This window comes from Mobula hypostoma, chromosome 19 (assembly GCF_963921235.1).
Source record: "Mobula hypostoma chromosome 19, sMobHyp1.1, whole genome shotgun sequence".
NCBI lineage: Eukaryota > Metazoa > Chordata > Chondrichthyes > Myliobatiformes > Myliobatidae > Mobula > Mobula hypostoma.
Window position 1 is genome coordinate 11124471 of NC_086115.1, and position 12701 is coordinate 11137171.

A 12701-nucleotide genomic window follows, 5' to 3' on the forward strand; every position below is an offset into this window, starting at 1 on the left:
GAATCATATCCCTCAATCTTCCTCTCAACCATCTGCATTGCCCTATACACGGGGGTTCCCAACCTTTTTCGATGCCGTGGACCGACGCCATTAAGCAAGGGGTTCGTGGACCCCAGGTTCACTCATTTCTCCCCAAAAGGAATTTGTGTACAAACATTGAATGCACCCAGCAACTTTATCCCAAGCTATCTCCCATCTTCTGTCTTGCACTTTGGAGAGATTATAATTTTGTTTCTGGTTTTATAACTTTACTCGGTTAGCTAGCTAAGTCAAAGGGCAGTTTTATGGTCATTCGCACAAGTACATGTCTACTCAGGTGGAATGAAAAACTTGCTTGTAGCAACATCACAGACACATCAGCAGCATTCACAAAAAATAAACAAATTATACACTATTTTTATTGGAAATAACACAATTAGAACAAAAATACAAAATCTATTTTAATGCAAGGTGGTCACGGTGCTAAACTGTTGTGGTTATGGTTTTGCCAGTTGGCTCAGGAACCAAATAAGTGGTGTGAGGCTTCAGGCTTCGGTACCTCCTATCTGATGGGAGCTGCAGAAAGACGGCATGGTCCAGATAGTGGGGATATTTGGTGATGGATGTTGCCTTCCTGAGGCATTGCTTCCTGTCGACACTACCAGTGGAGGGGTGGGATATACAGTACCCATGGTGTATTAGGCTGGGTCCATTACTCTTTGCAACTCTGTCCATCCGAGTCGCCATACCAGACTATGATACAATTAGTCAGGAGATTTTCAACAGTACATCTGTAGAAGTTTGTTCGAGTGTTCAGTCACAAGCAAAATTTCCTTAACCTCCAAAGGAAGTGAAGATGTCTGTTAAGCCACCAGTTGGTTTGTTTAACCTGGACCAATTTTGAAAGGCATGTGCTTAAGGGGAAATCATGCAAGCTCTAATGATCAAGGATTGAAGGGTGCACGAAATGGGAGAGTTGATAGGCTCAGTCACTGGCTGGACATGGAGATACAAGAGACTGCAGATGCTTGAGGCTGGACAGTCTACTGGAGAAACTCAGCAGATCATGCAGCTGGGGGAGGGGAGGAATTATTGATGTTTCAAGTTGGCATACCTTCCTGCTTATTTCCTTCCACAACTATCTCTAATCTTTACAATTCCCTCCCCCCAATCTCACCCCAATTGTCTTCCAAAATATTTCCTCTCCCCTCTACCCTCTACCCACTCTTCCTTCCCCTTCTCCCTCTCTCTCTCCCTCGCCCTCTCTCTCTCACCCTTGCCCTCACTCCCTTTCCCCTTCACCCACTCTCTCCCCCCTTATCCTTTTGAGCCCCCTGCATCCTCCCCTTCCTCACTCCCACACTAACTCATTTTCTCTCTCTTTATCAATCTATTTGTCTGCCTATCATCCACAGGGCACTGTCTCCCAGCTCTATTATCATGTTCATTTCTGTCCCATCAATATATGAAGGATGTGGAACCTTCAGGTGCAGGAGAGATTTAGCAGGATTCTGCCTGGATTAGAGAGCATTTCCTGTGAGCATAGGCTGAGTGAATTAAGGCATTGCTCTTTGGAGTGAAGGGGGATCAGAGATGACTTGATGTAGGTGCATGAGATGATAGAAGTCATAGTGGTAATGGCAAATACTGAAGGATATCATTTTAAGGTGAATGGAGGAAAGTTTGTTGTTCGTCCATCGTACGTCGATGAGGACCTCAACACCATTGTGATGGTGTCGAGACTAGCGTGTGACTTGGATTTAAGTGAGGGAGAGTTGCGCAGCGTCAGCCTCACTCTCTCTTCCCAATTCCCATCTGGATCCAGTGGCAAGACAGAATTGAGACAGCTGGAGATGGGACTAGGCGCAGTGGATGACCAGGACGTCTTCCGTGTCTTGTCCTGCTCTACACGTTCCACGACGCTTGCAGAGACCGCCTTCTTGACCGTTGGACCTTCCATTGGTCTCGTCCGCTCAATCCGCCGGAGTCTGTCTTCACATGCTGGGATAGACAACTCCCTATCTCACCGAGGGTTTGAGACCCGTCGGCTACCCTCACCTGGTTTAGCCGGCTTGTCGCAGCCGTTGCCCAGGGTGTGGCCGCTGTCGCATGCAAACAGCTACGGGGAGCCACAGGTGAGAGCTGAGTGCCAGGTGGGGACCAAAGGTGGACAAACCACCTTGAAAAGGACGCGACATGTTCCCCACCAGAGGTGCTACCCCTCCCTGACACCCCATACACCCTGCAGAGGAGGAAAGTTTAGGGAAGATATCAAAGACAAGTTATTTTTTACACAGAGTGGCGGGTGCCTGGAACAGACTGCTGGAGGTGGTGGTAGAGACAGATACATTAGGGACATTTAAGAGACTCATAGATAGGCACATAGATGGAAAAAAAATGGAGGGCTATGTAGGAGGGAAGATTTGGATTGATCTTAGAGAGGGTTAAAAGGCATTGTGGGCTGAAGAGCCTCTACTGTGGCTTACTATTCTATGTTCCTCTGCCACCCCTCCCTACCTGGCTCAACATGTCTGTCGTCTTTCTCCCTCCTCAGTCCATCTATCACCTCCTATATCACCATTCCCCCTTCTCTTTATACCAGCCATCTCCCCTCTCCACTTTCAATCCTGCTGCAAGATTTCAACCGAAAGCATCAACAATTCCTTTCCTCCCACAGATGCTGCTCAGTTCACTGAGTTCCTCCAGCTGATGGATTGCTTCACTAGCTTGGATATGTTGTTTCAAATGGCCTATTTCCATATTGCAATTTGAACATACATCATAAAAATCAAAATCATTAAACAAATTAACAATTTGGAAGAGTGGACCAAGTGTAGCGTATCTAAGTTTATTGATGACACTAAATAGAGCAGAAAAACAAATTGTGCAGAGGATGCAGGGAGTCTGCAGAGAGATATAGATAGGTTAAGTGGTTTCATTTCAGAGCTCCTGTCCTGGACCAGCACAAATGTGCAATTACGAAGTAAGCATGGTAGCATCTCTACTTCCTTAGGAGTTTGGGAAGATTCGGTAGGACAATCTAATACTTTGACAAACTTCTATAGATGTGTGATGAAGAGTATAGAGCATCACAGTCTGGTATGGAAACCCCAATGCCCTTGAATGGAAAATGCTACAAAAAGTAGTGGATGCAGTCCAGTCCATCGTGGGTAATACCCTCCCACCGTTGAGCATATCTATATGGTGCACTGTCACAGGAAAGCAGCATCCATCATTCGGGGCTCCCACCACCCAGGCCATGCTCTCTTCTCATTGCTGCCATCAGGAGCCTCAGGACTCACACAACCAGGTCCAGAAACAGTTATTATCCCTCAACCATCAGGCTCCTGAACCAAAGGGGGTTAACTTCACTCATCTTCACTCACCCCATCACTGAACTCTTCCCACAACCTATGGTCTCACTTTCAAGGACTCTTCATGTCATGTCCGCGATAGTTATTGCTTGCTTGCTTGCTTGTTTATTTGGTTGCTGACTGTGTATTTGTATAGTTTGTTGTCTTTTGCACATTGGTTGTTTGTCTGTCCTGTTGGGTGCAGTCTTGCATTGATTCTATTATGGTTCTTGGATTTACTGAGTATGCCCACAAGAAAATGGCTCTCAGAGTTGTATAACTCGAGGACGTAGCTATACTTCGATGGTAAACTTACCTTGAACTTTGAACTTTGAGTTGGCAAGGGTTAGACAGAGTACAGTGTTGGTAAATGTGAGGTCATCCACTTTGGAAGGAAAATCTATTTAATTATTATTTATTAATGTGTTTTACTGTTAAAATGGTGACAGGACACAGCATGCTGCTGTACAGAGTGCGTGTGCATGGTTTGTTCGTGTGCAGTGGGTTATAAAGAAGACAAATGAAATGTTGGCAATCGTTGCTGCAAGATTTGAATGTAAGAGCAGGAAGGTTATCCTGCAGTTGTGAAGGGGTATTGGTGGGGCTGCAGCTGGAACACTGCATGCACTTCTGGCCTCCTTACTTGAGGAAGGATATACTGGCTTTGGACATGGTGCAGAGGACGTTTACCAGGTTGATTCCAGAGATGCGAGGTTGAGGGAAGATAGAGGCAGGGAAGTTGTTTACACTGGTAAGTGAGACTAAATCTAGTCTCAAGATTCAAGGGAAATAGGTTTAGGCTGGAGATGAATGGGAACTGCTTTTCCCAGTGAGTTGTGAATCTGCGGAATTCTCTGTCCAGTGAAGTAATAGAGACTGTGTCATTAAATATATTTAAAACACAGTTAGGGTTTTGCATAACAGGGGTAGTAAGGGTTATGGGAAAAAGGCAGATGGATGGAGCTCAGTCCACGTCCAGATCCTGATATTATAGAAGGGTGAAGAAGACTCGGTGGGCCAGATGGTCGATTCCTGCTCCTTATGTTCTATCTTCTCAAAATGCAACCATATTAACCTTGCTTCTGTCTCCTCCATGCCTTGCTTAGGTCTGTGTGTAATGTGTGTGTCCTTCTCTCCAGGTGCTGGAGGTGGTGCGCTCTAACTATGACACACTGACACTGAAGCTGCAGGACGGCTTGGACCAGTACGAGCGATATTCGGAGCAGCCCAAAGAAGCAGCCTTCTTCAAGGAGTTGGTAAGTGAGGAACCCACTAGGAGCTGCCAGGGCAGAGCGGAAACACCTTGCTTGTCTGAGATTCAGGTTTATTTCTGAATATGTACATGAAACATGCAGTGAAATTTGCCATTTGCCTTAATAACCAACACAACCCAAGGATATGCTGGGGGTGGTCTGCAAGTATTGTTACACATTCCAGCACCACCATAGAATGCCCACGATATTCAGCAGAACAACGCAGAACACAGCAATAAAAAAAAAATGCAACAGCAAGAGAAGTCCCTTTCCTCCCTCCCAACCAGCCACACACACAGTCCACTAGGCCCAGGCCAAACCACCTTTGGCCCCTGGCTTCCAGTCTGCGGCGAGCTTGTAGTCCCTTTCCAGATATCAGAAGCTCTCAAGCTAAAGAAGTAGAGAAGTATTGACAGAAGCTTCAATATAGATCAATTGTACTTGATAAGCAACTCGATGATGACTGAGTGATCAGTGTTAATAATGTTAGTTGAGGGGAGAAGTCCAGGAACCACCTTATTCTTAATTGAAGCAATCCCATGATACAAGTTCTATGCTAGTTCTATGTTCTATAGAGCTACAGTGGTGCTAGAAAGTTTGTGAACCCTCTTATTTCTGCATAAATATGACCTAAAATGTGATCAGATCTTCATGTAAGTCCTAAAACCAGATAAAGGGAACCCAATTAAATAAATAGCATAAAAACATTGTACTTGTTCATTTATTTATTGAGTAAAATGATCCAATATTACATGTATTTGTTGGAAGAAGTGACCCTCTGGGGTAATGCCTCATACAAAAGTTATTTGCAGTCAGGTGTTCCAGTCAATGAGATGAGATTGGAGGTGAGGGTTGTTGAGGTGCCCTGCCTATAAAAAAGACACACAAAGTTTTTATATTTAAAAAAATACTTTTTCTCTCTTTTTTCTCCCTCTGTCCCTCTCACTATACTCCTTGCTCATCCTCTGAGCTTCCCTCCCCCTTTCTTTCTCCCTGGGCCTCCCGTCCCATGATCCTCTCCCTTCTCCAGCCTCGTTTCCCTTTTGCCAATCAACTTTCCAGCTCTCGGCTCCATCCCTCCCCCTCCTGTCCTCTCCTATCATTTTGGATGTCCCCCTCCCCTCCCACTTTCAAATCTCTTACTATCTCTTCTTTCAGTTAGTCCTGATGAAGGGCCTCGGCCCGAAACGTCGACTGTACCTCTTCCTAGAGATGCTGCCTGGCCTGCTGCGTCCACCAGCATTTTATGTGTGTGTTACACAAAGTCAGGTTACTGACAGAGCCTACTCTTCTCAAGAAAAATCTGTTTATATGTACCATGCCTTGATCAAAACAACTTAGAAGAAGAATTGTAGAGGTGCATGAAGCAGGAAAAGGCTACAAAAGCATTTCTAAAGACCTGAGTGTTCATCAGTCCACAGTAAGAGAAATTGTCTACAAGTGGAGGAAACTCAGTACTTTTACCACTCTCCCTAGGAATGGGCATCCTGAAAAGATCACACCAAAAGCACAATGCAATGCTGAAGGAGGTGTAAAAGAACCCAAGGGTAACAGCAAAAGACCTGCAGAAATCTCTAGAACTTGCTAAAGTGCATGTGTCCACTGTAAGAAAAACACTGAACAACAATAGTATTCATGGAAGGGCACCACAGAGGAAACCACCGCTCTCCTAAAAGAGCATTGCTGCTTGTCTCAGGTTTGCAAAAGACCACTTGGATGTTCTACAATGCTTCTGGGACAATGTTCTGTGGACAGATGAGACAAAAGTTGAACTTTTTGGCAGTAATGCATATTACTATGTTGGAGGAAAAAGGGCACTGCACACCAACACCAAAACCTCATCCCAACTGTGAAACATGGTGGAAGGACAGCTTGCAATCGTTGAGAGAACAATGAGTTAAAACTTGTACCAAGACATTTTACAGGAGAATGCCAAAGTAGCAGTCCATCACCTGAAGCTTAATAGAACTTGGATAATGCAACAAGGCTGATCCGAAAAACAAGACTAAATCGAAAACGGAATGGTTTAAAAAGAAGAAAATTCATGTTTTGGAATAGTCGAGTCAAAGTCCTGACCATAATCCTCTGGTAATATTGTGGAAGGACCTGAAGCAAGCAGTCCATGCAAGGAAGCCCACCAACATCCCAGAGGTGAAGCAGTTTTGTAAGGAGGAATGGCCTAAAGTTTCTCCAGGCTGATGTGTAAGACTGATCAACAGTTATGGGAGACATTTGGTTGAACTTATTGCTGTACAAGGGGTCACACCAGTTACTGAAAGTAAAGGTTCACATACTTTTTCCACAAATACATGTAATATTGGATCATTTCCCTCAATAATTAAATGAACAAGTATATTTTTTGTGTTATTTATTTATCTAGTTTTTTGACTTATGTGAAGATCTGATCACATTTTAAGTCATATTTATGCAGAAATAGAGAAATTTCTGCAGGGTTCGCAAACTTTCCAGCACCACTGTATGTAGGAGGAAAGGGTTAGATTGATCTTAAAGTAGGTTATAAGGTTGGTACAACATTGTGGGCTGAAGGGCCTGTACTGTTCTATGTCCTATACTTCCCATCCATTGGGGGGAACAGATGGAAATGTATATAAAAGGTGGCTCCCCAGCATTGCAGCCTCAGCCAAGTCCTGCACCGGAGTGTAGGCCTCCATGTTTCTGCTCAGCTTTCTGGATTAGGCCTTTTGATTCAGAGGCACGGAGGTTGCTGAGCTGTATCTGAGGAGAAGGGACTGTAACCTCCCTCAACACGTTAGAACATTGAACAGTACAGGGCCTTCAGTCCACGACATTGTACTGACATTTAACCTACCCCAAGATCAGTCTAACGCTGCCCTCCCCCAAAACCCTACGTTTTTCTTTCATCCACGTGTCTATCTTTGAGTCTCTTAAATGCCTCTAATATATCTACTACCGCCCCTGGCAGTGCGTTCCACATACCTACCACTCTCTGTGAAAAAACCAACCTACCTCTGATATCCCCTCTACACTTTCCTCCCAGCACCTTAAAATTATGCCCTCTTGTATTAGCCATTTCCACCCTGGGAAAAAGTCTCTATCTTTGCCAGTGTCATGATCACCAACATATGGCATGAAATTTATTGTGTTGCCACAGCAGTACACTGCTATATATAGTAATAAAAACTATAAATTACAATAAGTATATATAATGTTACGTACCCCGTAACTGGGTTGCCAAACCAGCAGAAATGGATCACTCAGTTGGAGTCTGGAGTACTAGAACTAAGAAAGTTTTATTAAAGAAACAAGCAACACAGTACTCTAATCAAAAGGATAATAAATGCAACAGTTCAGCAATGATAAACACACATGTACACAGAATTAAGATAACAGGACCAATCAAGCTCTATCGTTGTCTAGGGATAAATGACCACTTTCAAAGTGACGCAAAGTTCAGTTCAATTTAGTTCAGTTCAGTTCGCAGTAATCGCTGCCGCGGGAGATGGACAGTGTGGGGGAAGGAGAGAGAGAGCAAAACGAATGAATATTCAAACGGCTTCCACACAGACCTTCGCAGTCAGCTTTCGGGCGAGCCCTTTGTGATGTCATCTGAGGTCACCGACCGTGACCCCTCCGCTCCCAGATACGATCGTTTCTCTGCGGTGAACCTGGCACCCAGGCAAGGGCGGACACACACCAGGTTCCCGCTGATCGTGCCTTTCCACCCTGTGCGTCTATGGCTTGGTCCCGCGACCAGCCTTCCAAAACTTCCCACCGACTTGTGGGAGACGCACTACTTCCAGGGTCTCGTTACCTCGGGGTGTCGTGTGTGTCTTGCCTTAGCGAACCTGTCCCTTTTTATCCCCCTGCTGGGGTATCGCCTGTCCATCACTTCAAACGGTTCAGGGTTCAAAGAGGAGCCGATCTTGACAGCTCTCCTTCCGTTAAACTCTCCCGTCCCTTCATTAACATCTCCAAATGCTGCTCCATTGTTTTCCTTATCTCTCTTTCTCCTGAAGACAGGTGGCAGATCAACTGCTGATCCCACTGGTGCCAGCACAGGACAGTTAACATCTTAATCTATGTGTATTCTCGTCACAATAAAAATAAATTAGTAGTGCAAAAAGAGGGAAAAAAGCTGAGGAAGAGTTCAGAGGTTCAACGTCCATTCAGAAATTTGTTGGTGGAGGGGAAGAAGCTGTTCCTGAAACAATGAGTGTGTGTCCTAAGGCTTCTGTACCTCCTCTTTGGTAGCAGTGAGAAGAGGACATGTCCTGGGCAATAGGGGTCCTTAAAGATAGATGCCACCTTTTTGAGGCATCACTGTTTGAAGGTGCCCTGGATGCTGGGAGGCTAGTGTCCATAATAGAGCTGGCTGAGTTTACAACCTTCTGTACCTCTTTTCGTTCCTGTGCAGAGTCCCCTCCGTACCAGATGGTGATGCAACTAGTTAGAGTGCTCTCCGTGTTTCTGTAGATATTTGCAAGTGCCTTTGGTGACATACCAGTTCTCAAACTCCTAATGAAATATAGCCACTGTCATGACTTCTTTGTAATCGCATCAATACGTTGGGCCCAGGATAGATTCTCAGAGATGTTGACACCCAGGGACTTGAAACTGCTCACCCTTTCCACTTCTGATCCCTCGATGAGGACTGGTGTGTGTTCCCTCAACTTTCCCTTCCTGAAGTCCACAATCAATTCTTTAATCTTATTGATACTGTGCAAGGTTGTTACTGTGACACCACTCAACCAGCTGATCTGTCTCACTCCTGTACGCCTCCTCGTCACCATCTGAAATTCTGCCAACAATAGTTGTGTTGTTGGCAAATTTATAGATGCTGTTTGAGCTGTGCTTGGCCACACAATCATGGGAGCGGAGGATGTATTTCAGATCCGCAGGGTCTGTGGTCTCTCAGTGTGGAGGTGAAGGACCCACTTGCAGAGGGAGTTACAGAGGCCCAGGTCTTATAGCTTATTGATTAGAACTGAGGGTGTGATTGTGTTGAACGCTGAGCTATAGTCAATAAACAGCAGTCTGAAGTAAGTATTACTATTGTCCAGGTGAACTAAGGCCAAGTGGAGAGCCAGTGAGATTGCATCCACTGTAAATCTGTTGTTGCAATAAGCAAATTGCAGTGGGTCCAGCTCCTTGTTTAGGCAGGAGTTGAATCTAGCCATGACCAACCTTTCTGGGCACTTCGTCACGTTAGGTGTGAATGCCACTGGGCAATAGTCATTGGGGTGATTCACCCTGCTTTTCTTGGGCACTGGTATGATTGTCGCCCTTTTGAAGTAGGTGGGAACCTCCGACTGTAGCAGTAAGAGATTAAAGATGTCTTTGAACACTCCTGCCATTTGGTTGGCACAGGTTTCTGGAGTCCTGCCAGGTCCAAGATTAGGGAATGACGCCTTGTTAGGGTTCCCTGTTTTGAAAGATGTTCCCGTGTTGCCTCCGAGACAGAGATCATGGGTCACTGGACGACGCAAAGATCTGCAGATGTAGTTTTATTCTCCCATTGAAAGTGTGCATAAAAAGCATTGAGCTCGTCTGGGAGTGAAACATCACTGACATTCATGATGTTAGGTTTCACTTTATAGGATGTAATGACCTGTAAACCCTGCCAGAGTAGATGTGCATCCGATTCCATCTCTCACCTCAATCAGAATTGCTTCTTCTTGTACACCTCTATCAAGCACCTCTCATCGTCCTTCTCTCCAAAGAGAAACGCACTAGCTCGCTCAACCTATCTAAAGCTTCTATATTGTTGACCATATTCCGATGAGAAATGGGAGCAAGAGCTGGTCATATGATCCATTGTGGTGGACCTGATTTGACTTTAGCTTCATAGTTGTGCTTGTTCACCATGTTCCATGTCCTATTGGCCCTATCAATTTGCCTCTTACTTTCTCCCAAGCAATGTTTAAGTTCCCCACTTATGCCCCACAGTTTCTAGCATTAAAAGTACAAAGTAAATTTATTATCAAAGATAGATGGTGTTGAAAGTACAAAGTAAATGTATTATCAAAGACGGGCGCTTTTAGTGTTTCCTGATGTGACAATGAATTCAATCTATTTTCTGCTTTCACAACACACACAAAATGCTGGAGGAACTCAGCAGGCCAGGCAGCTACTGTAGAGAGGAATAAACAGTCAACGTTTCAGTCCAAGACCCTTCATCAGGACTCAGCCCGAAAAGTCGACTGTTTATTGCCCTCCGTAAATGCTGCCTGATCTGCTGAGTTCCTCCAGCATTTTCTGTGTTCCTCTGGATTTGCAGCATCTGCAGAATCCCTTGTGCTTATTATTTTTGGCCTATTATTTCTTTATTTCCCAAGACTGATTCCCCAGTCTCACCCTCCAGTCTGAGCTGACAGTCTAGTAACAAACAGTCTGCTAGCGGATCTCTGTGGGTTGGGCAATACCTGTGATTGCAGAAGGTGGGTGGGGAAGGAATCATCAACATTTTAGTCAAGACTGTGAAAGGGTTTCCTCAGCAGATAGTTGCTACAGATTTTGGCATCTATGCCTTGTGTCTCCTGACCTGATTCTCTGTTCTTGCAGGTCCGCTCCATCAGTCTTAATGTGAGGAAGAATCTTGCTGTGAACACTCTGAGCCAGGAAACCTTGCTGAAAGAATTCTCCTCCATATCCTGAAAGAGACTCCGGCTTTCCACCTACCCGCTCCCAATGCACTGATCTCTCCATTTCCTCTCCTTTCTCCCAGTGGATTACTTGTGAAATGAACAATGAGGACTGACTTCCTGTGGTGCCTGTGACTGCTGGCTGTTTCGTTGGGAACTCTTCCAGATCCACCCCCATCTCCACAGCAGCAGAGAGGAGCTCAGACTCTGTGTCCCTGGCACCAGTTACTGCACCCTGGCCAGCATTCATCTCTTTCAGCTGCTTCCCTGTGAGAGTCTTTGCAGAGTCGCTATATGGTCACACCAACTGGGCACCAACACTGCCCTGGCCCGCCTTCAGTACTTGAATTCCCGATACAAGCTTCCTCTCTCCAGGTCAAGGGGAACTCTGTGACTAGTCACCACAGCCTTGAAAATGCAAGGATTTCTTGGTGTGTTGGGAGTCAAACGCGAGGAACGTTGGAAATACCCATTAGTTCTCTCACTATCTGCGGAGGGAGAAACACCTCGAGCAAATGATCTTCCAATTTGAGTTAACTGTCCCATTCCCGACTTGTTTGTACCCAACTTCTGTGGAAATCAGAGTCACAGGTTTATGAGGAAGAGGGTCCCCAACCTGAGAGTAGATGCCTGATAACCTCAGTTTAGTGATAGTTGCCCACAGCCGGTGCAGGTATGCAAAGGTCTGCTGTGAGCCAGAGTGGTTTTTATCTTTAATTTTTTCAGTGGTGATCCTTACTTACTGTGTTTCCTAGAGGTGCTGGTGGCTGCAAGGCAAACAATTCAACCTCTGTAACCCGCGTTATCCGAGAATAAAGAGATGTAACCTATCGCCCAGGAAGCCTTTTAATCCATCCAGCTGAGTATTAGAGAGACAGGGAATGGGGGCTGGAAGCAGCCGGGTGGGGGTGGGAGGAGGGGGAACACAGCAGGATCTGAGAGCTGAACACAACAGATTTGGCAGACGCAGGAAATTTTGAGCAGCACACGCGCAAAGTGCTGGAGGAACTCAGCAGGTCAGGCAGCATGAGATGAAAGAGATAAAGATTAGCTTTATTTGTCACACATACAAGAAAACATACAGTGGTTTGCATCAACGGCCAGCACAGTCCAAGTGTCATCGTGCTTTTGCCACCAACGTAGCATGCCCAAAACTTACTAACCCTCATCCGTGTGCCTTTCAGAAGCAGGAGGAAACCCATGTGGTTACAGGGAGAATGTACAAACTCCTTAAGAGAGTGCTGGAAATTGATATCAAACCCGTCACTGGCTGGCGCTGTGAAGAGTTGCACTAACCGCTACTCTACCTGCCAGCCAATTCCTGGTCGGGTCATTGCGTTCAGCCACACCCTGGGCCTTCAGTATGCAGGGAAACATCTGTCCACAGCAGGCAAGCATTAGGGAAGGTGCACTCACTTCCTTGGTTGGGCAGGATAGTAGAGCTACTAGGACTTGATGTTTCAATCCCTATGGTAAGTTGGCACTCTCGATGT

The 12701-nt window shown here is 45.5% G+C and overlaps 1 protein-coding gene across 2 annotated transcripts in view; it reads left to right on the forward strand.

The window, feature by feature from the left end:
• armh3 (armadillo like helical domain containing 3) overlaps positions 1–12039 on the forward strand; it is a 186573-nt gene extending 174534 nt beyond the window's left edge. For both annotated transcript variants that reach the window (XM_063071318.1, XM_063071319.1), the window contains 2 exons: positions 4472–4588; positions 11129–12039. In XM_063071318.1, the coding sequence (XP_062927388.1) occupies positions 4472–4588; positions 11129–11221 (210 nt within the window). In that variant the 3' untranslated portion in view covers positions 11222–12039. The remainder of the gene's footprint in view (positions 1–4471; positions 4589–11128) is intronic.
• The last annotated feature ends 662 nt before the right edge of the window (positions 12040–12701 follow it).